Genomic DNA, 27,991 nt, shown 5'->3' with positions numbered 1-27,991 from the left:
AATTATGGCTTCCTCTTATTACCACTTCATTATTTGGTATATTACTATAAAACTGCTCCATTATAGCTAATGAATTAATACAATTAACTCCAAAATAAATCTTGACAGAAATCTTACCTTCATTTGCAGATGAAATGTATTTATTTTTATAAAACCCAGGAGACTTTATTAAAAATGTTAGAATTAATAGAAGAGTCTAATAAGGCGAGTATAGGAAATCAATATAGGTAAAGCAATAGCTTCTCTCGCCACTGCAACTAGCTAGGTAGAAATGGTAATAAATAAATAGGTAAAAAATGCATTAACATGAGTGACTAGAATATTAACTCTAAAGAAACAAATTTCACAAACAAACAATAACATCTTTATGGAGGAAATTTTTATTGGAGGATATAGTCCAAATAAATTGAAAAATGTAATATGTTCCTGGATGTGAAGACTCAATGTTAATCCTTCTAAAGTCCTATTTTAGAAAGTAAAGAAAAAAATCGTAAAAATAAGGATAGACATATGTGACCACATAATATTTAAAGTGTTGATAGAGCTAATGCCACCAAAGTTAAAAATCACACTGTTCACTAGGGAAAAAATACATGCAGTTCATATGGCAGATGAAGATTAATGTCCTCAGTATCAACAACTCCAAACACTGATAAGAAAGATAAAACACCACCATAGAAAATTGTCAAGCTTATGTTCCTAAAAATTGTTTTAAAAAGAAAATAAATCTAACTGATCAATACACGTATGAAAAGATAAGCAAAAGTTTGATTAAGTTTGATTATATCTGGTGATGGTACAGATTTAGGACAAGAAACACTTTCCTACCTTACTGGAAGGCAAATGATTTACTGTAACATTTTGAAAGTAGTCTCTCAATATTTTCTAATATTTAGAGCACACAAACCTGTCCTTTGCCCCAGCCACAGCAGGTTCCAGACTCTATTTATAGAAATGAAGGCCCAATAAATACTGATATTGCATAAGGATGGTTAGTGCAGTCTTGTTTGTGAAGTGGCAGGATGCTTATCCTTTTTTCCCAATGACTCCTTGTCAAGGAAGTCAATGATTTATACTCATCAATTAATCAATAGGGAAAATGTTGAATTAAGTAGACATTGAATACTGTGGGAGATTATGCAGCTGGTAGAAAGAATAAGTAGGATCTATATCTCTTAACCTGGTGGGATGTGTGTGATTGTTAGTGAGAAGAGCAAGTGGCAGAGTGACATATAAAATGCACACCTGGTCATGTGAGTATCTCTGTTTGGAGGAGGTGGCAGCTGACTGAGAAGGGAATTTACAAAGTGGTTAACATGAATCACCTAAGAAATGTGGGCAAGGGATTTTATTAATACTCTGATTTAGGATTATTTCACAGTTAAAATGTATTACTCTTTTATGTTTTTGAAAAGGGATATGAAAATTTACATCAGGAAGTAACTTGGGCCTACAGAAGTGCTAGATTGAGAAGTAAGGTTAATTTCCTCCTCACATCTAAGTTAACCATCTGCAGTGCTTTTTGTGTTCCATTCCTAAAAATGCTATTATTGAAACTCCATTTTTCTCCACATTTTCCAAATGTGAGTGGAGAGAAATCCCTTCTGATATTTCATGTTGGCCTGGAAAAAGAGAAGCAAGCTCTCCTTTCTTCCTGTCTTCCAGTAAATCTTCTGGGATCCTCTCAGAGGGATGTGTTATGACTAATACCAACACTCATGCTTGTGTTCTTTAATTAGAAGTTAATCTGATATTGTACATTTAAATTCCAGTTGCAAACTTCTTTATAAAATGAGTACTCTTCCCCATAGGATAAGTAAAGGAAAAATAACATGCTGTGTTTATATGAGATTTTATAATAGTATTGGTGTTTGTAATAGCAAATTCATGGAATTAATGAGATAGATTAAGAGGTTGACCTAATTTTAATGTAGTAGTATTATTATTAATTTTATTAATGAATAATGTAGAAATATGTTGTATTAGTGCATATACACACATACACATAAATTGCTTGGTGTAGAATCCAAATTTCTCTGCTTGTTTATGTGGCCCAAAGCATAAATGATATTTAAACTTTTTTATTTTAATTATGCTTAGGAATTTGTGAGTTGTTTTATAAGACATCTGTGCATTATAGAAACTTTATCTTTAAAAAATACAAATTATACGAAACTCCAGGTTTTTTGTGTATACAGTAATTCTGTAAATAGCAATGACTTTTAAATAATATCAAATAGTGAATAATTAAGAAATAATACCACTCAAATATTTAACATTTTAACATATATTTTTCTGATTGCTGAAGATGTATTTGGTCTACTATGTTCTAGTTGGTGTGTTTCCAACCTTTTTTTTTTTTCCAATAAAATGCCATTCTAGATTCTTTTGGCTCCTTGTTTTATATGGTATTGGCTGAAATTTGTGCAGGAACAAATATATGAAATAGTTTTAAACAAATCATAGTTTTAGATTCTAATCTCATTTCTCTTTGTTACTCTAGGTGGCTTTTACAGTACTTTTTGATTTGGAAGCACTTCTGAAGATCTGGTGTTTGGGATTTACTGGATATATTAGCTCGTCTCTCCACAAATTTGAGCTACTACTTGTAATTGGAACCACTCTTCACGTCTATCCAGATCTTTATCATTCTCAATTCACATACTTTCAGGTAATACAAATAATACCTATTTGTCTTTAGAATTTTTTTCTTTCCAGAGAAAATGCCAGTCACATTATAATAACTATATGTAATTATATATAATAGTTATATATAATTATTATGTAGTAATTACAAACTTTGAGATAGGCCCAATGACATCTTAAGTACAAAAAATAGTGCATTCATCAATTATAACATTATTTTTTAAACTCCTGAAAGTAACAGTAATAAATGGACATGTTTCACATATAGTTCATAAATACACATATTTTATATACACATAGATTATATATCTATACATACATATCAAATTTTAAGATGTTGACACACACTTTAAAGAAAGTTAGAAAGTATGAATTTAATTCCAAGTATACATCTCCCTTCTCAATAAATTTAAATATGTTTGCTCAACAATGACTTACAATTGAAATAAGAAATAAAAATTACCTTTACAGGTTGTAATTTGTCATACTTTATTATTTATAAATGCCTATTACACTCCGTGATGATTAAATACAAATCCTCTCATTTTTTCTTTCTTTGTAATTGGATCTCTGTTTTTTCAAATATGATAGATTGAATCATATTACTTTATAAATATTCAGTAAACAACAGTAATTATTATGTTCTTTGTAATTGCTGAATAATAGCAGCGTGCTCATTGTTCTTTTAAATACTTGGCCAAAATGATAAAATATGTATATGTGATATCCTAATTTTAAAAATCTCAAATATAGCCATTTTTCTGACTCAAAATTTGTCATTTATATAATTTGTCATGAAAGCACTAGAATGTGCATTGTTTTCTTAATAGATATTTAAAAATAGTTGGAGAATACAATGGCAGCAGAATTTTAAAGAAGTAATTCAGAGGAAGAAGATTCTGGCTCCTTAGATGAAAGAAAAAGCATTCCAACTTCTTTGGTTTTATTTGTTGGTTAGACCAAAGCTGTCGTTGTCAGAGCAACGTTAGCTTCAGCTGTCAGATCGCAACCTGAAACTGAATACTTCTGATATCTGGAGGAAAGGACATGAAAATATAAGTCACACAAATGAAAAACATCCTGCAAATGCAGATGAAAAGCTGAGCCTCTAGTAATCACAGCAGAGCATGTTGACATCACAGAGGGTTCTTGTGGTTCAGGCTTTCAGTACTGTCAGCATCTGTGGACTTAAATCCCTCATCACTTATTGGCTTATGTCCTTAGGCTTGGCTGTCATCAGTGAGATGGCTGGGGCAAGAGATAGGCACACATTTAAAACTCTTGATCCAAAATGTGCTTCCCAAACGTATATGCTCTTGGGCACTGCTGTCTAGGTTCACAAAATCAACATGAGCATTTAGTACCCGCATTAGAGAATCATTGTGCATAATTATAGAAAAGTCTACCTGATAATCCAAACTATTTGATATGTTTCTTGCAAACCTATTAAATTAACCAAATAAAGAAAAATATCAATGCCTATTTCAGCAAGGGTACAGGATAAAATGTATTCAGGACTTTAAAATTCTTATAGTTTCTTGCAGGTAATTTTTCAGTGAAAGGTTAGAAATAGATAAAAATCTCATGTGCAAAGATATTCATTTTGGAATTATGAGAAAAAAATGGGAACTGTTTAAATGGTAAACATTTGAGGAATAGTTTAGCAAGTCATATGCAAATCTGACCATAAAACTAATGATTATACTGAATTTGTAATAAATTAGAGATGTGATTATGTTTTATTTAGATACAAGACTGTATAAAATCATATAACATGTATAGCTACATATGTATACATGTTTCATATATAACATATATAGCTGTATGTATGTATATATATAAAATACCTGTAAAGGGAGAAATGATTGGAAAAAATAAACCAAGTTATTACAAATTATTAATAGTCATTATCTCTAGTTTTTTCTACTAGTCTGTTTTTCACAAAATATCTCAAACTAGTATGTATGGCTCTAGTCATTTTATACATATAAATATAGATATAGTTACATAGTATGAACTCGATGAAGTTTGCAATTTTAATGTTGTCTTTGATTCTGGATTATAATTTGTAATAGTTTATGTTGATAGTTAAGTGATTTTCATTTGTATCTCTCTATGCGTGGCCATGTTTATATTTTTTTAATGAAATAATTAAAAACTACTTCAGTTATTTTGTAGCTGAAACATAAATCTCTCAGGGCTGGCCCAGTGGCATAGTGGTTAAGTTTGCATGCTCCACTTCAGCAACCCAGGGTTCATGGGTTGGGATCCTGGGCACAGACCCACATATCACTCATTAAGCTGCTGTGGTGGCATCCTGCATACAAAAATAGAGGTAGATTGGCACGGGTGTTAACTCAGGGACAATCTTCCTCAAGCAAAAAGAGGAAGATTGGCAATAGATGTTAGCTCAGGGCCAGTGTTCCTTACCAAAAAAGTAAAATAATAAAAATAAATCTCTCAAAGTGTCGAAAGGATTTTTTGCAAATTCCCATCTGGAGAACGCACTGTACCGAACAGATTGGCTCTTTATGGGCCCACTTTGATCTCCCTTGTTGGTCCTCACACTTCTCATTTCACTTGACCTTTCTTCGCTGTATTGGCAGCAAGTCCTTCCTTAGTGAATTTCTTTTTTTTCATATTTAAATGAAGTCAACAGTTTAGTGCAAAATGGTTCCCTTTATAATATCAGTTATTTCTGAGACTAATTATTGCTGCTATTCATCTGTCTATTCAAATGGTATTTTCTAAACATCCACTCTGTGCCAGACACTGTTCCAGGTACAGAGGATAGAGGTGAACAAGGCAGCAAAGATCCCCACGTCAGCAAGCTTAAATTCTAGAAGGCAAACAGTTCTCAAACAAGTACGCAAAAGAACGTGGAATACCAGTATTGGAGATGCTATAAGGAAGACACAAGCAGGGTAGAAAGGATGGAGGTTGTGAGGCAAGGGTGCCATTTTAGGTGAGTTGCTCATGGAAGCCCTCTCTGAAGAGGTGACATTCAAGCAGAGACTGAGTGAAGAGAGGAGGGAGCCATGAGGAGGTCTGATAGAGAGAACCACAGGGCCCTGTCCTGATGTGTTCAAGGAGTAGCATAGAGGCCAGCGTGGCAGGGCTGGAATGAACACAGGGCAGCCTTATCATGTGGGAAGTAATAAGGTCTTACAAAATACTATGGTTCTGACATACTGGGATGATGTGATGACATCGGCCAGTATTTATGGCGCATTTGCCGTGTGCCAGGCACAGGGCTGAGTGCGTTGTTTCATTTGTTTCTCATACCCTATGAAATAGAGAGTATACGTGTAAAATGAGGTCCCAAGAGATTTAATAACTTGCCCAAGACCACATAACTAGCAAATGGTGGAAACTCATTCCCAAGAAGTTTAATTTCATGGTTCATATTCTTAACTACACAATTTCTGTGGTATCTCACTGTTAGTCAACAGATGATCTTTAAGAGACAGACTTAGAAATGTGACCAGGAAAATGTGCTTTGGGAACGACCACAGAATGTTCTATAGTGAGTGCTTATTTTTGACAGTATGGTTTACTTTATTTCATATCTGTAGGAACACAAAATCAAAAGGCCTTGTTGGGCAGACAGAGTGAAAATCATACTTGTCCCCAAATAAATGACAAGGCATAATTAGAGTCACTGATAAGTTTCCATGGGTGCAGGCTTACCCCTTTGAAAATGCTGATCAGATCACCGGTGTGGGAAGAGTACGTTCTGTTTCTTCCAGCTAATGAAATATTAACTTATCAAAATTGCACAGATGTGCATAGGCTGTTTTTATTAGAATTTGGGATAGGACTCCAAATTACTTAATCTTCTAAATATGATTTTAATACAAGTGGAGTAAACACACAATACTGAAATTCAAGCTATAAACCAGTTAAATTGTTCCTATAAACGTTCCTGGACTCAGCTGTTCACAGATTAGATACTGAATCATTTATGTCTGAGAATAAGCAAATCTGGTAAAAGTGAGAAATCTTTCCAAATTATTACTCTGGATATTAGTATGAATGCTAATATTTTAATACCTCTTATGATAAAGCTGTTTGTTATTTGGAAAGATAATCTGAGTGTAATATGTTTTGAATTGGGAACGTATGTTAAGAATTATAGCAGGAAAAACGGGTAGCTTAACCATGCATATGGTATAATGTTTAATTTGAACAGTATGATTTCTCACATAAACTTTCTTCTTTAAGTATTGTGTTAAGGATGTTAAATTAGCATGAAGGAAATATACATTTTCTCAACTTCCTTAAATGTTCGTCTGTTAGTTTACTAGACATACAGCTGCAGACCACACCATTTGTTTTCTGCAGACAATTGGAATGATATGGTTCCCCATCAGTGTTTCCTGTTAATTCAAAGTTTAGGGGGGTAAATGTGGCTACAGGTATGACAAAATTCAGAGGCTAAAATGCTATTATTGGGTCTCAGTCTATTTCTCCACTCACCTTTCTTCTGTGTTAGTATCATTCTTAAGCTGGCTTTCTCCATGTGGTGGCAAAGATGGCCCCCAAAAGCTCGAGGCTAATGTGGTTCTTACAGTAATGCCAATTGGGGATAAAAAATGGAATACTTTTCATAGGTCCAACAAAAGTTCTGAAGATGGCACTGGTCATTGTGATACTCTGTCCAGGCCTGGATCGTGGGCACCTGCGAGTCCCTTTGGGACCTCATGGACCAAGAGTGGAGAAAGAGTGATTTGCCAAAGGAAAATCAGCAAGAGTAGAAAGCTAGGCATGCTCGAAAAATCCAAACATACGTTATTTTACACATGTAAAAGTTAAAATGTAGGTTTTTAAAGCATTTCCTGTTTTTATAAAACTATATTCAAAATAGACTATGATTTTCATCTTTCTTCTAAACAGCCTTCACAGATACCTTAAGCTCTTATTGATATCGAACCATATTGGATAACCTTTTATTTCCCATAATTCGTTTATCCCAAGATCACATTTTTCCTATTTTAATATCTCTAAATTTGGGACCTGTCTTATAATCAGTGGTGTGCTATCCTTTAATTGGCAACATTTTTTAATTTCTGAGAGGCATTTAAAAAAATTGATGACATCTTAGACTTGATGAAAAATGCTATTTTTCCATACTTTATACTTCAGCTTTCAATTGTATACTAATTTACATTTTTAATCTTAAGAGCTGCTTTTTATATTATACTCCCTTTGTGATAGTAGTCATTGAATCTTATTTGTCCAACATGATGTTTGGCACATAATAATCAATCAGTATTTGTTAAATGATCGAGAGAATGAGTTTATTAGTTAGTTATGGGTGGGGATTTTTGCATTTATATACCTGCAAACCGTCAAAAAATATGTGTGTTTAGGTAAAAAGCTACGCAGATATAACAAAGATCTAAAAATACAGGTCTGACATAAGACAGAAGTTTGCTTCCCTCTAGTAGTTGGTGGGTGTCCAGGGAAAGGAGATGACTGCGCTCTGCATGGTCATCCAGGAAGCCAGCCTGTTGAGTGGGACTCAATCTGTCAACTTCTATACGAGGCTTCTATTTCTGGTGCAAAGGGGCTATTCTAGTTGTTGCCATTTCCCTGCCAGAGGAAGGCATAAAAAGAGTATGCGCAGCAAGTCTGTTTACTTTAATGTGTCAGAAGTTCCAAAAATCATTTCCTTTCACATTCCGTAGGTCTGAACCTAGTCCACTGGCCATCCCAGCTGCAAGTAGGGCTGGAAAATGTGGTCCATAACCCTGCGTAGCCACTTGCTAGGCCGAAATTCAGGAAGTTCTATTACTTAAAGGAAGGATAGAACGGATATTAGCGTATCAGTCTCAACCTTAAGTAGAGACTCCTTGATAGAAGGTTTTTAAAAAATTCCCCATGAATGTACAGTAATACCTAAGGTTTATTTTATGAGACAATGAATATAGCTAATATTGAAGTAAATGTTTTCTTCTACATCTGAACATTAGAAAAATATCAATTTTATTTCAACAATATGTATTAGTTAATAGCTCTTTGAATTATCAAGTTATATGTTAAGACACTTAGTTGCCACCATTTTCCTCCATTCATTTGGGATTCATTGGGTTCTGGCTGTAAGGCAGACGCTGAGCTAGACTGGTATCTTGGTTATTCTATTGCTGCTTTTCATCTCTAGCTGCTCAAATGGAAAAGTGTGATTTTATAAAGTACTATGAAAAATGAGGTTGTAGTATGAACTTATTTAAGAATCCGTGTAAATAAATGATCAAGTATGTGTGTTCTTCTCTCCCGTGATAGGTTCTTCGAGTAGTTCGGCTTATTAAGATTTCACCTGCGTTGGAGGACTTTGTGTACAAGATATTCGGTCCTGGAAAAAAGCTGGGGAGTTTGGTTGTGTTTACAGCCAGCCTCTTGATCGTTATGTCAGCCATTAGTCTGCAGATGTTCTGCTTTGTCGAAGAACTGGACAGATTTACAACATTTCCAAGGGTAAGAAGAAAAACTGCAGTCAGGTTTTCATTATTCTTATTTTAGTAATAATGATTAACATTAGAGGTATTTCACTTTAACAGTGGTTCAAAAATATTGTCGTATTTTTTATTAACTTGGAGTAATTCAAATTTAATATTTAAAAGGATCCATTCTGCAAGGTGCAGGTGTTTGAGCACATTTTCAGCATTGTCAGATTATACATCAGTTCTAAAATTCTGGAAATAATCTAATAGATTGAGATGTTGACACCAGTAAAGATGGAAGCTAGTATTCTTAGTACCTTTACATGAAAATATACCAAAATTTTTAAAGTGTTTTTGTGTTTGTGAGAGTTACCATTTTAAAATCTGCCTTACAGTTTGTATATTTTTATGTCAAGCATGGTCCAGAAGGAAGATGTTGATTTTTCAATGTAATAAAATTCATAAACTCTTCAGATTAGAAATGTCTTTAGACAGTCGTCAAGTTCATGCCTCTGCATTCTCCTGAAATCACTTTGGCTAAAAAGGAAGTTAAAAATCAATCTGTAGACAGAACTCATGTGGAAGATACAGCCCCTAATCAGGGGATCCTGAAAGGTAACTTCATGTGGATTTAGAAACATGAAAAAATATAATGACCAAGATGGTGAATGTGTATATTTTCACCATAAGCTGAAATAGTAAGGCCTATTATATGGGAAGAATAATCTTGGGTAAGAACAGCATATAATATATTTTTTAAAACATAAGCTTTGAGGGCAAGGGTGTCTGTAGTCATAACAGACTAATATCGCCTGAGTTACTTTTTTTACATCTTGCGCTAAATTTGTTACTCATTGCCAAGCATTTGTTGAGTATCTGTCAAGAGCCAGGGGGTCTTGGTGATCCTGGGACACAAAAACAACTAAGTTCCAGTCCTCAAGAAATTCTCAGCTGAGGGGGGTGACCAGTAAGTAAACATAAAACATGAGGGGCCTTGATAAAGGCAAGCACAAGGTGGTCTGGGAGCCCAGAGGCAAGATCCACAGCCAAGAACAGAAAAGTCCAAGAAAGCTTCTTGGAGGTTACTGAAGAACAGTTGGATATAGCCAAATGGAGTGAAGGCGAACAGTGTTCCAGGTTTTTGGGACAACATATGCTAAAGGTCCAAGGTAAGCCACGTCTTGTTCCAGAACTTATAAAAGAAAGATGGTCAATGACAATAGGAGGACATAAAGCCAAGGAACTTTTTTTTTTCCTGAGGAAGATTTGCCCTGAGCTAACATCTGTTGCCAATCTTCCTCTTTTTTTGCTTGAGGAAGATTAGCCCTGAGCTAACATCTGTGCTAATCTTCCTCTACTTTGCTGCCACAGAGTGGCTGACAAATGGTGTAGGTCTGAGCCTGGGATCTGAACCCCCAAAAGCAGAGCATGTGGAACTTAACCACTACACCATGGGGTCAGCCACCCAAGGAACATTTAAGTTGGATGGATTGTGTTTAAATGATGATGAGAGGGAGCAAGGAGAGCGTGAGATTAAAGATGTATGACATAGGGGCCAGCCCCATGGCATGGCTGTTAAGTTCCAGAGCTCCACTTTGGTGGCCTGGGGTTGGCAGGTTGGATCCCAGGTGCAGACCTACACACTGCTCATCAGGCCATGCTGTGGTGGCATCCCACATACAAAATAGAGGAAGATTGGCACAGATATTAGCTCAGGGCCAATCTTCCTCAAGCAAAAAAGGAAGATTGGCAACAGATATTAGCTCAGGGCCAATCTTCCTCACACACACACACAAAAAAGTATGAGATAAAGAAGAAGACAGCAAAAGTCTCCTGAGGGTGACATGCGGAGCACCGGCACAAAGATTGGTCTTAGGCAGGTGTTGACTGTCAGGTGTCGAGGTGGTCATGTGGGACAACAAGCCAAACTGGAAGTCACAGTGAGCCTTTGTTCACTTATGGACACAGTGCAAGCAACAAGCAGAAATAAGCACCAGCTGCCCAGCGTACTGTTCTCCCCACTGAGCAGTGCTGGGCAAGCGTCCAGTGGTTCGGTGCAGATGCAGCCGGGAGAGAGGGATCTTTGAATTGCCAGGAGCCCTGAGCAAAGGCTTTTACCCACCATTTTATAGACCCAAGGGAGGAGGATGGAGAGTGGGGAGAAGAGGAAGGGCTGGAAATGGAGAGTGCTGAGTCAGAATGAAGTCAGTGCCTCAGCAGTGGACGCCCCTCAGTGAGGTGACCTCCAATTGGAGGCACCTGGGCTAGCAATGCAGCTTCTCATATGAGCATGGCGGCCTGGGGGGACCCAAGTCCTTGACTGTAGCTCCCTCCAAGACCTCAGTGCGCTGGTTGTGCACCAAGGCTGGTGTGGGCAGGGCAGCTTCCTCCGTGATCCTGCTCTGCAGAGCTTGTCATTGCCTGTGGTTGGGCCACATGGGATGCCTATGGTCTGGAGCCACGCTCCTCAACCGGAGCGTCAGCCATCCCTCCAGGGATGGTGGGATGCGCGGAAAGTTGACAGTGATCTCATTAAGCCCACTTCTTCTTAGTCTGCCCCCTCGCTGCCCCCTCGCCGGTAAATACAAATTGCAGACCGCCGTCTTTCACACAGTAACATCGAGACCATTTGTACCTCAGTCTATCTCTCAGGACCGTTGAATTCAGTACACAGTGTTGGAGCTCCACGGACGGTCAGCCATTGTTCTAGGCACGGGGGATAATAAACGGAAAACAACTCTCAGTTCTCTTGTTTATTTACACAGTCTTATCTTAATTTCATATCTTCATCTTTTACCATTTCCTCTAATCTCACCTCACGGATTTTATATCCCTTACCCAACACTTCTTTGAGCCAGATGGTTTTGTAGTTTAGAATATTCCAGATGTTATCAGGATGACATCATCCTGCAGAACTGTCTGAATTGGCACCCTGTAATCAACACATTAATATTTCTGTAGCAAAGCATCAATCTTCAGACAAAGAAGGATAAATAGAGACAATAAGTCAGTCTTAGGTCAGATTAGACTTTTGCCCCTGAAGGAGCTACCGAAAACAAAACAGAACACCTTTGGCTGTTTCCAGATTTTGATATTGAAGTTGTGAATATGGGCTGTGGGCCTGTACAAAGAAGCACTGCGGATCTTGTCACTCAGGTCTGATTTCACATGCTCACTCCATCGCTTTCCCTCTGTGGACACTGGACAAATTAAAGCTTTTATTTTTTTACATCTAAAATCTAGGCAAAAATAGTATTTTTCTTGTAGCACTGTGTATATTGAATAATATAAAAAACAACCCAATTCTGGGCTTAGAAAGCATTAAAAAAGAGTTTTATTATAGCCTGTATACTATATTTAAAGTTGGTCTGTTAGTATCTGTATAAAAGACAAGGCTGCCTTAGATTTGTCCCACTTAGCCCCTTGGGGTTTGCTCTGTTTTTCCCAGCCATAATAGTAATCAAGTAGCATTACATTTTCCAATCTCCAATGACTGAATTGTGCCTTTCTGTCTGATTACTTTGACCATCTTAATGACAGCAGCTGGGTGACTGGGGCCCCCTAATCAGTGATTGGGCAGCTGACAGTGTTGACAGCCTAAACCTGGGAAACGACTAGAAGGAGTAGATTTTTCCTTGCCCATGAACAGTAATTAAGAGTTAAATCCCTGAAAAATAACAAATTTTAAAAGAAATGTTAAAAATATTATAATTACAAAAAATGGTCATTATCATTCCCAAATAAAGCGCCATCAGGTTGTGGTACTTTCCTAATAGGAAATCATCGGGAAAGATGGTTAAAAGAACATAACTTTCAATGCTAGACTTCTGTTCAGACACTCGTCTGTGGATCTTACTCCCTTCCCTTCTTGTTATCTAGTGGTTGGGTGTTGAGGTAGGTTGGTTCATTATAGTATTAGCCAAAGCACAGCACACTAGGAGAATAAATTTTCTGTAAGAAAAATCACATGATGCATCCTAAAGTAAAATAGGATCTTTAAAAATCAGCAATTGTTTATATTCTCTTTATGGGGGTCCAGGCCATCTTGGAGGCTGGATACCACCAACATACACAGAGCTATGTGATGCAGGAGAGTAAACTGGGGGGGCACTGGAGAGACTTGAGAGGACCTGCCATGAAGAAAGGAGGAGTCCAGCAGAGGCAGGAGGAGCCTGACATGGTAAAGGATACCCAGTGTTTGTGCCCAGGAAATAATTTTTCTGTAGCTGTTTCTCAAACCCGATCTTGACCCAGCCATCCAGGTGGCATCTTCTCTCTAGGAAAATAAGACAAGGTGTAAAATTAAACACTGGTTTGAGTGGCCTGATTCTATCTTGGGCGCCAGCAACCTGCTGTGAAAATCCTTTAAGAGGACCTGATGTGGACACGGGAAGGTAGTTTCCCATCCGCCTTCCAAGAAGATAATCCTGGAGGGTCTGAGGGACAGCAGAGACAACAGCAGCCTGGGTACACTCTGTGACTGCCCAGTGCATTGACCCTCTGACGGAGCTCCACCTCCAGTGAAAGACCCCAGAACTTCCTGAAATACTAGAAGGTGAAGGGGATGCTAAAGGGATCTCTCACTTGCATTATTCCACATGTTCTCTGTTGAGTCTCCCTGCCTTTGTCGGCTGCCCTTCAGTCCATTCTCCATTTGCAGTAAACATGACCCTTCTAAGATGTAAATTGTCTCATGGCACTCTCCTGTTTAAAACCCTTCAAGGTACTCCTTTCCCTCAGGATAACAAACATCTTAATATGGTTTTCAGTATCTTTTCGTCTCTGGCCCCAGTTATCTCTTTGGGCTCATATTTCGGGATTTTCTCCACCACACCTTTCAAAGACGGAGAAAGTGTATATCTTGCTCTTTAAATCCTCCCTGCTTAGCATGATCCCTGCCAGTGAATAGGTTTTTGAATGAAGAATGAATGACAATCCTGGACCAAAGCAAACTTCTACAGTCCTTTCACACTGTGTCAGGCTCGACAAACCAGTTTCTTTCTTCCACTGTTGTCCACTCCTCCAGGACACTCATGAGCCGCCATCACTGCCCTTACCCTTATCCATCTGAAGTGTCTGCATAACTCTGTCAGAATACTTTGGCTGCAAGTAGCAGAAAACTTGACTATAACTGACTTAATTAGGAACTTTTTCTCACAAAATTAAAGAGATTAGGTAGATTTCAGGAAGCCAGGACTCTGGATCTTTCCCTGAAATTCCCTCGGTTCTGTTTATGGGTTGAATTATGTGCCCCAAGAGATGTGTTGAAGTTCTCACCCCCAGTACCCCAAAATGTGTCCTTATTTGTAAATAGAGGTAATCAAGTTAAAATGAGGTCATTAGGATGGACCCTAATCCAATGTGACTGGTATTCTATAAAAAGGGGGATTTGGACACAGACACAGACATGCACAGAGGGAAGACCATGTTAAGACACATGTGGAAGAGATGGCCATGTGATTGGAGTGGCATCTACATGCCAGGGACCTCCAAGTATTGCTGGCAAACACCCAGAGCTAGAAGAGGCAAAGAAGGATTCTCCACTGGAATTTCAGAGGGTCCTGCCAACACCTTGATTTGGAGACTAGACTGCTAGGCTCCACAACCATGAGATAATGAATTCCCATTGTTTTAAGCCACCCGGTTTTTGGTACTTTGTTACAGCAACCCTAGCAAACTAAAGCAGATGCTTTCTCCAGATGTTGTCTTCATGTGTTAGCAAAATGGATGCAACACTTCCAGGCTTCATGAGAAAATCTAGAGGAAGTCGCTGTCACCTCTGCCCAGGTCTCCTTATTAGGAGCAAGGACACCTTTGCCTGTACCATCCCTCCTCTTCCCCCAGCAAATGTGCTTCATCTCTTATTGGCAGGATTGAGTAACTTGGTCATTCCTAAATGAATCATTGGCAAGATGGCTGGAATCAAAATGATTGGCTTAGATTAATCACGTGGGAAGAAATGGATATTAGGGAGACAGTCACAAAAGACACTAAAATGGTCTGACCCACAACCTGGATGAAACTTCTCTTCTCATCTCTATCTCCAGAAAGCTCCTACATGACCTGTGCAAACAAGGTGTATAAATAGACATATGGTGGGAAGAGGGCTCTGGTGGGTTTAATGTCTCTCCCCAAAAGCATCTGGGTTCCAGCTCCTTCCCAAGATGCCCAAATAGTACCTGCAAAGCAGCGAGCATAGGACCTGGCACATACTAGCTTCCTGCTCCCCCTCTTCTTATGGCAGTTGTCACTTTCTGTCACACACCATCAACATTTATGCACGGGTCTTATCGCCTCTCCTGGACTACACGTATCTTGAGGTTGGCAGCGCCGCATTCTCCTCTCCTGACACATCCCAAAGAGCTTAACACTGTGCCCAGGGGTCTGTGGCATCAGGAAGTAGAGGCAGGGAGGAAACAGCCAGCAGAGCCTCAGCAGACGATCCCATGAGATGGGGGAGGGAGCTTGAAATTTTTTCAGTGGGGGGCAGGAGGGTGAAGAACAATATATTGATGGAATTTAATAAAACGACTTTGTCATCTCAAGCCAATAACTTTCTCTTCTAATTTGGACCCAACAGGCGCACTGCTAAGTAGAAATAAGATCAAGTCCTGCTATGAGGCAATGTCCCGCGGCTCCTGTTTTGTTGGGACTAATGTGTTGTATTTTAAGGAGAGCAATTCGATTAACTTTTTCTGATGGAACAGCCCGTCCAGGTTATAAGACTGGTTGGCATAGGCAGGAGCCACCAGTCTTTCTGTAACAGAGGCTAAAACAAATTGCACGTTTCCCGTAGTGGCCTGACAGAAGCTCACGCGTGCAGTTTCACTACGTTCTGTTCACCTTATCCCTCTACTTACTGTATAGAGCAACGTGCCTCTAAGTTACAAAAATGTGTGCCATAGATTGCACTCTCCCACCAGCTCAATATCTTTATTCCCTTTAATCTCCCACTAACACACTAATAAACAGGCCTCATTTTGCCCTTCTACAAATGGGCATAGTTTTTATTCATAAATAATATACTCCCTCCATAACACAAAGTATTTGAATTTTAATATTATATTTCATATAGGTTTTCTTAATTTGTATTCTCTAAATGCTAATTACTTGCTCTGTTGAATTTTTGCTTATAAAATCATGCCCAAAGCAGTTATACGATATAAGTAGTAAATGCTATAAAACATTTAATTACGAATTAACTTCCCTGTTTCCTCTCACCACAAAAATGACTAATCCTGCTTCTAGTTGTACTGAATTACTGAGGAATTTGAAGAAATAACTTGCTCCTTAGAGTTTGACTACATTTAAAATAAATTCAAGGTTTATTTTATCTTCAAAAGTATAATTAGTTCAATTAATATTGCTGGAATCTGTATTAGTTTTTGTTTTATTGTTTTGTCCTTCATATACTTTTAATGTTTTCACAAAATATTTCAGACATGCAAAGAGATATAAAGAATAATAAAATGTATTCTTACATATTCAACTGAAAATCATATCTTTTTGCATAATTTAAACCTGCCTTATAAGATCTCATACTACACTATTTCTTCTGCTAATTGCTTTCTTTCTTTGCTTAACACTATTTTGTGAGATTTTCCCATATGAGTACATGTATATGTATTTCATTTATTTTCCTTGCAGTATAATATGCAACTATATACTGCATTTTATATATAGATTTATATTTTATACATATATGTATATATATAATGCACTATTCATATAAACACTGCACAACTTATTTTCCCCTTTTCCTGTGTGGTAGATGAATTCTGAGATAGGCCCCAAAGATATCTGGTCTACTGAATAATCCCTTTCCTTTGGGTTTGGGCAGGACTTGTGAATATGATGGCATTTCACTCCTGTGAAGATTGCTAATCACTTAATTTGGAGTCAGTTAGAAAGCAGATTATCTTGGGTGGGTCTGACCTAATCAGATGGACTGGGCTCTTCCTGAGAGAGAGATCTGAAGCAAGAGTCTCCTGTTGGCTTTGAAGAAGTAAGCTGCCATGTTCCTAGGACCTGAGGGTGGCCTTTAGGGGCTCTGAGTGGCCCCCAGAGGACCACCATCAAGAAGCAGGACCCTCAGTCCTACAACCACAGGAACTGAATTCTGAGTAAGGGTAGAAGAAGACCCCAAGCTTCAGATGAGACCACAGCCCAGCCCACACCTTGATTTCAGCCTCTGAGACCCTGAACAGAGGACTCAGTTATAATGCGCCCACACCTTTGATCTGCAGACACTGTGAGCTAGTAAATGAGTGTTGTTCTAACCTGCTAAGTTTGCAGTAATTTGTTGCACAGAAATTGAAAACTAATGCATCCAGGTTTGGATATTTGTTCTAATTTTTTGTGACTCCAAATAGTGCTGCTCTGAACATTGCACATTAACTTGTGCACATGAGAAATTATGCAATTGTGAAAAGTTTCTCAGGGACTGTAGCTGGGAATAGAGTTACTGAGTCTTAGAATAAAGATATTCAACTTCAATAGATGTTGATAAACTTGCATTCCAAAGTACTTTACGAATTTATATGTGTTACTAGCAGTATAGGAGAATGTTCTCTTCTTCACAACTCAGCAACACCCAGTCTTGTCAGGCTGTGTTTTGCTTTAAACATTTAGCTCTTCATTTAACCTGAAATCGATTTTTGTGGATGCCATGAAATCGGGTATAATCTTATTTTATTTCTGTTTGGATAACCCATTGTCACAGTCCCATGTTTAACTAGTCTACCCATTCCCCGTGGTTCCGCAGTGCCAGCTGTGTCGTAATGTGATTCCGTATGTGTGTGCCCAGGTCAGGACTCATAAGCTCCCTTTTCATCTCCTTTTGCCATTGAATTCCTTTTCTTGTCAACCTCCAGTGAAGCCCAATAAATATCCAGCTTTTACTCAGGCATCTCAGTTAGCCATCTCCATCTTTCAAGGGCCCATGACTTTGCCCCTTATGCTTGACACAACATTGGAGAGCAAAGTCAAGCAGAGATGATAAATCCGCCAGGAAGTTGTCTTTTCTTGACTCAAGCATCCTATTAGTTTTGGGTCCTGGAGTTTTTATTATTTTCTTGAGATCTTAAGTAGGCCTTTAAAAGAGTCTTTGTTCATTTTATCCAGTATTTCCTGGGGTTTTTAAATCATTTTTTTCCCTATATGATCAGTCACTAGTAAATATTTTAGAAGGAAAAAAATCCCACACTGTTGACTCTTTCAGATGGTAGATTTATTGTTTTTCTGTAGGCAAAACCTGAGGCCAGGCCATCCCAGCATCTGCCTTCACCATCTGCAGCCTCACATTTCGTAGCAGTCATTTGCATTGTGGATACTGTCTCCTCTTTGATTCCCATATCCTCATGTTTACGTACCCCTAATCTGCTACACCATTGAAAACCATTTTCTGCAATATATTGGATGCATCCAGTCATAGTGAAGACTAAATAAATCACATACCTCTTTTTGTTTGTACTTCAGAAAACATTCTCTGTGTGATGGAGCTATGAGGCATACACACATAAACAAGCATGCTGACTGTAATTCACAGTACCATCGAGAACGTAAGGATGAAATCAACTTATCCCACAGCAGACATATAAGAAAGGACCTGAATAAGCCAGAGGTGAAATATGTTATAATAGGTACACTCAGTTCTAAACTGATATCAATGATGTCCTGGAGAGTATTTAAAAATTTGGGGAACCTACTGTGCTCTAAGCACCGTGCTTCCAAATATCGTCTTGTTTTAATAAAAGGAAGAGATTGCTTCCAGGGAAGGAAGTCTGCAAAGCCTTATGAAGAGATGTCTTTAGGGGAGCATATGATTTCAGCAGGTAAGGATTTGGGTACTGGCGTTAGATGAGAGTATCCCGTATAAGGAAAAGGCAGTGAGTGAAGCAGAGGCCTGGAGATGGGCAGAGCGTGGAGGGACGTGTGAGGAAGGAACTGCAGTGACATCTGGAGCTGGACCATTGAGTGTCATCAGCAGGTGGGATTATGACACAGGGGAACCATTGAAGAGTTTTGCTCTTTCTTTCTTATTTTTTTCTGGAGAATAGTGGAAGAGCTATTTTGAAGAATGTTATACTGAAAGAAATGTTATTTCTCTGAGGAGGTATTTTCATTGAACAGAATTCACTTTTATTGAGCAAAGACAAAAATTTATGATCAGTTGAGGAATTTCCAGCATCTTCGGGGCAAAAGGGGAGGTAGCGTTTTATTTTTTCTGTGTGGCCATTACTGTGTTAAATCTTCCACAGTCTCATGAAGTCAGTCCCGTCTGAGGCTTTAGGCCAAATGGTCATTCATGCCTGCACATGGCTGTGCAAGGAAACTGGCAGTTTGGTTTAAATTTTAAAGTAGCGCAATGATATGGCTTAATCTGACCATCTCCCCCCAAAAAAACTGTAAAATTAATTTTATTTCCTTTCCACTCTTTGAATTTATTTTTGTGGTGATTCATCAGTGGCATGGTGATAAAACAGTATCCTGTGCACTTCTGTTTAGAGGATGATTTTAATGCAGCATGAGTCACGGGGAGATGGCCGTCTTTTCCCGTTGTGTGTGGATATCATTAGTCCACTGAACTGCAGTTGTTGGAATTACTACGTTCCTTGAGTGAAGCATCATCATCTCCCTACCCCTAATCCCAGACATGTGCTCTTTTGGGGAGCACCTTTTTTGCACTTCTTCTGATCTTGGTAGTTTTCTACCAATCATCCTATTTTCAGTTTTTCAACTAATTGTCATATTACATTTGTATTATTTTAATAATCGATTTACTCCACTGCACCAACCTCCAAAATAAAGAAGAGCCATTAATGAGGAATATTTATCTCAGTCAGTTAAGATGAGCTTCTGTCAGCATATTTTCACTGATAAAAGGTGACTATATTATTAAATACTTTTTTGAGTCTTGACCACAAAAAAACACAATCTCTAGCTGGACATTTCAACTACTCTCTCATGGCTATCTGCAGTTCCTCATCAATAAAACAGAATAATAGTACATATTTTAGAGGATTATTAGGAGGGTTAAAGGCTATAATATATGCAAACTGGCTAACACTGTGTCTGCTGTGTGACAGGCAGTTAACAAGTAGCAGCAGCTAGTGTTCTTAAATTGCATGAAAATCTAACTTCTTAGCATCTCACAGTGAATTCCCAGCAACTGTCAGATAGCCAAACATACAAGGGCCCCTCAGTAAATGACCGGGACATTAACTGAACAGTAAGTAGTCAGTTTTCTGCATTGCACTGAAAGTTTAAAAATAGGCCCCAATTCCAGTTTAGAGTATTCTTTTTAGTCACCTCTTTGCAACTTTCCACAAAAGTGCAAAGAGTAAAAAATTATATTACAGAGAAATAAGACCAACTGCTAAATTATTGCCAAAATCTGAAATAGCTTATCACGGACTGTTCCATTTATGGGACTAAACAAGGACCTTTTAATGACTGATATACAGATTCATTCTTTCCCCACTGCCCACCCCTTGAGTTTAACACTCAGGGTCTTAATGAGCCACAAGACTGAGGTGCCTACCTCTGCAGAGGACTCTCTCCAGCCTTCTTGAACATCCACTATAAATCAATTTTAAAACTGTAATATGCAGGAAACACAATGGGATAAAATCTATGTGTGCACAGGAGTGAGCCTGCATGGAGTTGAGTATGTGTATGTGGCCTGGGGCATGGAGGGGGCGACAGGAGCTGTCCTAGGCAAATGGAAGCCAATAGGTTGCATCCTCTAATCTTGTGTTTGTGCAGTACAAAAGGGAAAAAACAGTCCAGGTGGGGACAGGGGTTGGAAAGAACCTGGTAGATAGTTGAGGCTTAGGTCTTAGTATTGCATCTGTTGTTTTTGTTGTTATTTTCGTTTTCTGTGTGCCGTGAATCCAGTTCAGAATTGCAGGAAAAAGGCATGGGCAAAGGACAAAAGTCCCACCTCAACCCACAGAAATGAACTTGGTACATTTCTGTATGAAAAACTCTAGAAATCTGGCATAAGTGTGCATAGTAATATGAATGTCCAAAAAGATAATTTTGCTAACAATATCAACAAATGTCACATTTCCTGTCTCTTGGGATAAGCCATGTCATTTCAGGTTAAGTGAAAAGAGGATGTAAAACCATTAGGGGGGTTGTGAAGCAATATGGACAATTAAGGAAAGGGGACACCGTCTTGGAGCGTGAGGAAGCATGTATTTCTGCATCATTCACCAAATAAAAATGATTAAAGTAGTCTTAAAGTTGCTACCGATTCAACAATACTCAAAAAGAAATGCTTATTATATTTTGCTTATTCCAAAAAGAATATAATGTGTCCAACAAGGATTATAGCCAGGTCAAGTGAATTTTAAAAAAATTTGAAAGAATTTATCTAAAGGGAAAATAAAATCAAAATTACAATGGAAGCAAAAACAAGACTCAAACCACAAAAGCTCACCATGAGGACACCTGTGTTTCCTGGAGTTTGGGAACAAGTGTGACTCTAGTTTGTCTGGCACATATACACTTAGATTGATAAATGTCTTCATATAAATTCTATGATGATTATAAGGTAAAAATAAGCTAGTTCCTAGAGAAGCATAATTATTCTTAAGTCTAAAAGACATTTCCCCAGAGGTGGTTATTATTAATAGTAATAATTACTGTATATGAGTACTTTTTTCATATGAGGCCCTATAACAAGGACTGTTCGTAGATGCATAGAGAGAGAAAGAGGTGCAGATATACATACGTAGACATCCACATATGTGTAATGCAATCCTCAAAACAAACCCTATTAAGGAAGCATTTTCCTTACCTTATAAATGTTATAAAAAAGAAACAGTGAGGAGTATCATCAAAACTTGGTGAGAATCAACAAGAAAATGTATATGGCTGCAATAATTAAAAAGTATGATTTAGACTTAATGTACAGATGAAAGGGTAAACCTGTATATCCACTAAAAAATTTTGACAAAGAATTATGAGTGATTAAAAGACTAATTATTATGAAACAAGTCCTGTTGGGGGTACTAAAGCCCCCTCTTACTGTGTATCAAAATACTTTCCTGATGAACTAGAGCAAGGGTATTTGAAGTGTGAAAATGTACAAAGCAAAGAGAAAGTATCATCTTTCATCTTGGATGGTCAAGGACTTTCTAGACTTTAAAAATGGATAAATCTGAATTTTCAAACGAGTTAAAAATCACCACCACAATTTTTTAAAACAAAGGAAAATATGAAGATAAAACCTTAATTTATAGTGCATGTCAGTAAAGAAGATGTCAAACGGACCAAGTTTGCCCATTGTTTTGGTTTTCCTTAGTGATGATGTGTGCTGCTGGCAGAAAGCCCGCTGACATATTGCACACAGCAGTGAACATTTGTGTAACTTTTCTGGGGATCAGGTTTTCATTATATATCAAGACACTAAAAAGCATTTTTACTCTTTGATCTAGTAATTGCGTTTTTAGAAATAATAACCAGAGAATATAACCAGAAAATAACCAGAGATGCACACAAAGATTGATCTTCAAAAATGCTCTTTTTAGGGGCTGGCCCAGTGGCAAAGTGGTTAAGTTTGCGTGCTCTGCTTGGGTGGCCAGGGGTTCACTGGTTTGGATCCTGGGTGCGGACCTACACCCTGGTCATGGAGCCATGCTGAGGCGGCACCCCACATAGCACAACTAGAAGGACCTACATCTAGGATATACAACTATGTGCTGGGGCTTTGGGGAGAAAAAAAAGAAAGGGGGAAGCTTTGTGAATATCACTACTAAAAAACAAAAATGATCCTTTTATTTACCATTGTAAAAATTTTGAAACAACTTTTGTGTCCAACCATAATGTAATGTCTTAAATGAAGGTTAAATTTGGTGGCCTATTATACAGTTATCTAAATTATATTTTTACAGACTAATTAATGAGGTAAATCATGAGTGACATAAATGGTGATGATAAAATATTTAGTTAAAAAGCATAATAAAAGCTATATTTGTAACTAACTTCAATTTTGTTTCAAATACATATCTATGTCCAGGAAAAAACTGGTAGAATATTATCTATCTCTCTATCTATCTATAGAGAGATAGATGTAGATTATATAGATAGGTAGATATAGAGATTTTTACAATATACGATTGTAAAATCAGCTTTATTAAAGTCAGATCATTACAATATTTATTTGTAAACAACTATCAAGTTTATTTTCAAGACATTAGAGTACTAAATAAATACTATCAAAATAGAAGCAAAGCTTTGAAATTTATGTTTGTAACAGGAAAGAGCAGACAGTATAATTTGCAGTTAAGCTCTTTGTGAACTTAGTGAAGACAAATGAGAAATCAAGCTGATTAAAAGAGAGCAAACAATAGGCAGACTCCATTTCTAAAGTGTAGTTTTTGTTAATATAAGAAATATATTATTTCATATATTATGTACGTACATTATTTCATGTATGTTAATATATCTCGTTAATATACGAAAGTATAAGCATCTGTTGACCAAAGCTGCTTTCTGTTTGAAGCCAAATCAAAAAATCTTGTTCTTGAGCGTGGTTATACAAACAGATAGAAAGAAAACACCGCAAAATTTCCTGTGTAGACTCTGGTATTTTACTTACAGAAGGTTTCTTAATAAACCCTCAGTTTACTTAACAATAAGATATACATCTGTATTTTTAGGAGCATTGCCAATTTTGTATATGTTACTAAATCTTTATTGCACCAAAAGTAAAATATCAACTTTCATCTGCAATTTTATAGCATGTATTTGCCAATGAAACACATCATGAAAATTTAATATGACTGACATTAACAAAATCGTTAATTAAGAAATATGAAATAAATAATCCAAGAAACTTGACAGTCTGTTCTATGAAGAAAATTAATTCAAAGTCTCCTATTTGCATAAATCTCCAGGTCTCATTTTCACAGCTGTTTGTTCTGTCAGCTAGATGGTTGCATTTCAAAATTATTTTAACATAATCGGTGGGAAGCATACCTTTCAACTAAAAATATCATGCTCTGCAAGAAAGATTGTTAGGGGAAAAATATAAGTTTATTCAGTTCATCTTGGTATTTTTTCTGTAAGATAAATGTTTCTAATATGGGAACTTTAACATTTAAGTCTTTAATTATTAAAATATTTTTATTATTAAAATATATTCTGTAATTTCAGATTCTCATGAAAATGAAAAGGTTATGTCCTTCTCATATGGAAAAATGTTAATGAGTGGAGCTTATTTTAGCCAAGAAAAAATACTGGAGATACCTATTTTCATTAATCAGTCGAGCATATTACGGAGTTTCAGATATGTACACTGTACTGTGCTAGACAAAGGAGGTAAAAATTTTAAATATTACTTAGACTAGGTATATATATTGTTTGTTTTATTGACTTAGATAATGAAAGGAGATAAGCAATTATTGGATCGTAAGCTGTCTTGTACCTGGAATGTCCAAAAGGGTGGCAGGAATTTGAAGCTAATGGATCCCAGGCTAGAGACCCAGCAGCACCATTTGCTACCTGCAGGCCTAGGTTAATATTTGAGGCCTCTGCACTTCAGTTCCCCATCTGCGATAGGGGCTACAATATGTACAGTAACTAATTCACAGGGTTATTGCCCAAAATACTCTAAATAATGGACAATTAACTGCTCTGGGAGCTGTAAACCACCATATAAAAGCTCGTCGTGGCTCAGCGTCTCTTCTCGTGTCATTTAAACTTACCCTGAAAGAAATCCTACGAGACTGTACACATCGATGATTTTGTCTACATTGTCATTTATGGTGTTATCCATAAAAGTGAACGCAAGCACAGCCATTTAAAAGAAAACAGGTCATCGGATACACCTACATATGCTTCCATAGCTAGAAAAGGATCCACTGGTTTTGGCAGATGAGCTTCTGCCATCTTTCCTTTTACTCTTGAAATTAGATGTAAGTGTAGACTGTACTTAATTTGTTGCTGGAATAGGCATAATGCTCTGATGTCTGCTTTGCTTCTGATTATGTTCAAGCTCATTTTGACATTTAAGGCCAATTACGTTAGTCTTGATTCAGTAAGGCTTTTCCATAGTAGTCTAAAATTTGACCAATAAACAGGTTTTCTCTTCTGTTTTTATTCATTTAAATGGAATGCTTGGCAACAAGCATATTTTAGGAATTTTAAAAGCAAAGTAAATAATGTGGGTTCATTTTGAAAAAAAAGCAAAGAACTGCTTGGTCTTTCTTGCCAACATAAAAAGCAGTCACAGAATTAATTGAAACCATCAGTTTTAACTTTATTTCTTTCTAAATCACAAGGAGTAAGGCATAGAGTAATCGTTTTACAGAGATTAATGTTTTAAATGTTAACAACAAAGGTAAATGATTTCAACAGATCTCAAATTACGAAAGAGTTCTTATACAGAGACCTACATGGCTCCAAAAACTTTTTCATTTAATAGTCACTAATAATTAAACTCTGCAGAACAGGGCCCTGCAACACAGTCAGCGTTCCATTGTGTTTTAAGATTCCAGGGGCCAGCCCCATGGCCAAGTAGTTAAGTTCGCGCGCTCCGCTACAGCGGCCCAGGGTTTCACTGGTGTAGATCCTGGATGCGGACAGAGCACAGCTCATCAAGCCACGCTGAGGTGGCGTCCCACATAGCACAGCCAAAAACAACAGCAGTACCTACAACTAGAGTGTACAACTGTGTACTGGGGGGCTTTGGGGAAAAGAAGAAGAAAGCAAAAAAAAGATTGACAGGTTGGCAACAGATGTTAGCTCAGGTGCCAATCTTTAAAAAAACAATTCCAGTATATGTGATGACTTAAGACAGCACAGCCCCTAGTTTACTTAGCTCCCTGTTTTCAGTTCACTTGCCAACACCTCGACTTTTACTATTTATTCAACAAATACTCTGATGAATTGACAGCACCAAAAGGCTATTATTATGTATTAGTAAGAAAATATTTACTTTAGCCTTTTCCTTTAATTTTTATAGGTAAGATACAGTCTGGGAAAATGAACTGGAAAGTATGTTGTATAAAAACAAAATTTTCCAATTGACTACCAGTACCAATTAGTAGATCTTAGAACAATGGATGCTTAACAGCTAGACGATACCTTAGGAATCATTAAGTTCAAAGATGAAATAAAATGATGCCATCAAAAACACTGTCAAACTTTCAAAGTCATGTACCTGAAGGAAATATCTTTTTAAAAATATAGTTTATCCTATATAATTTCGAGCTTTATAAAAATGAAATTACATTGTATATGACATACAAAGGTTTAAGTCATGAAAACTACATAAGAATTCTGAAATTTTAACTAGGTAATTGAAGTTTTTCCTTGGGACAGATTTTTTATTATTATCCCAAATATTTGTGTAGTGCTTTAATGTTTATAAAGTACTCACACTTACTTTATTTATTTTGATTCTCAAACAGTCTTCCAAGAGTGATAATACGATCACACATTTGAGGAAGATTGGTGTCGTGATGGCTAGGTGTTTTTACCCAGAGCCACTAAGCCAGTGTGTGATGGAATCCCAGACTCGGACCCTGGGACTACAGAGCTGAGCACTTGGTTCTTTGCCTCACTGCTCTATTGGTCTTTATACTCAGCCCACTCAACCTATCTTACACTGTACTCCTTCAGCTGTCCCTTCTAGGAAGATCATCTCTCAAGAGTGAGGGCAGAGATGAGAGGTGGCCAAAGTTAGATCACATGAAAAGAAGTTTTGAAAAGCTTGTGGCTGATAACTCATCTACCAAAAACAGCAAAGAGGTTTACTGGGCAGTGTTGAGGCTCCTTTGGAGGACGGGGTGGAAGAGGCCCGTTGCCCTGGGGTATAACCTTCTCCACAGTGGAGCCGCATGGGTAGGTGCAGCCACGAAGAGTTAGATTCACCTAGGAGTTGGCATTTTTCCTGAGAGTTTGGCCAAAAAGACAAAGAGATGGAGTTTGGAGAACTGGGAAGAGTGCAATTGAATTGATGGACCATGGAATTCCATCTGAACCAGATAAAGAGGTATTTGAAGTAAAGAAATGGCTCCTGCTAATGACTTTGACATTACAGTACTGTTTTTACTCCAGGTTTCAAATCCGCAGTATTCATATTTATGGACAACTTAGTTTAGCCACAGTGAGTGGTGGCTCATAGAGGTTTTCTTTATTGTTGGTTTTTAAATAAATTTAATGCCATTTTTATTGGTTTTTCCCAACTCCTAATTCTCCATAAGATCTTGATCTTGTCAGTCATGATTTTGCCAAGCAATGTACTTTTTAGAAATTTAACTCCAGCATTACATAGGTCCAACATTTACTGTATATTGGTGTCATTTTAATTATTGTTAAAGCTTTGAACAGTTGAATAAGTTTTAAATAAAAGGAGCTATACAACAAAATATTACAGGATCATGAGATGAGTTTTTCAGAAGACAAAACTCCTCTACCTATTATTGCTGTCTGAGTGGGAAAAAAGCAACAAGGAGATTGAGCCGGTGAATAATTAAGGCATTTAAAACCAATGGAGGTGTAACTTTGCACTCAGTGAACACCATCAAGGCAAGCCTTGTATTTTAGGGCTGACTGGTAGTAAGACACAGCAGGGACACGCTCAATACAAAGATTGAGCTACTATGTAAGCTGTCAAGTGGATTTCATTTTGAAAGCAGATATTTTGCAGAGAAAGAGTTCTTGAAACCAGCTAAAGATAGATAAAATAGATGCAAATTACATTGTAAAATGAAAAGTTGTACGTCATGATGTCAATTGTATTCTTCACACCACATTTAAAAAATGTTTAACGTGTATATTTTTTAAAGTTAAAGAAATACATGGTTTTAAATGTATTTTAATACAAACAGTAAAAAACATATTAAGTAAAAAGTAATTTATGAAAACATATGTCCACACAAAAACCT

The 27,991-nt window shown here is 37.3% G+C and overlaps 1 protein-coding gene across 3 annotated transcripts in view; it reads left to right on the top strand.

Annotated features, from left to right (window-relative positions):
- Window positions 1–27,991, top strand: part of NALCN (sodium leak channel, non-selective) — a 303,705-nt gene that overhangs the window by 143,140 nt on the left and 132,574 nt on the right. For all 3 annotated transcript variants that reach the window (XM_070579234.1, XM_070579233.1, XM_070579235.1), the window contains 2 exons: window positions 2,504–2,671; window positions 8,932–9,123. In XM_070579234.1, the coding sequence (XP_070435335.1) occupies window positions 2,504–2,671; window positions 8,932–9,123 (360 nt within the window). The remainder of the gene's footprint in view (window positions 1–2,503; window positions 2,672–8,931; window positions 9,124–27,991) is intronic.

This window comes from Equus przewalskii, chromosome 16 (assembly GCF_037783145.1).
Source record: "Equus przewalskii isolate Varuska chromosome 16, EquPr2, whole genome shotgun sequence".
Classification (NCBI taxonomy): Eukaryota; Metazoa; Chordata; class Mammalia; order Perissodactyla; family Equidae; genus Equus; species Equus przewalskii.
Note: the sequence above shows the minus strand (reverse complement) of the source record. Positions and strands in the feature narration are given on the sequence as shown.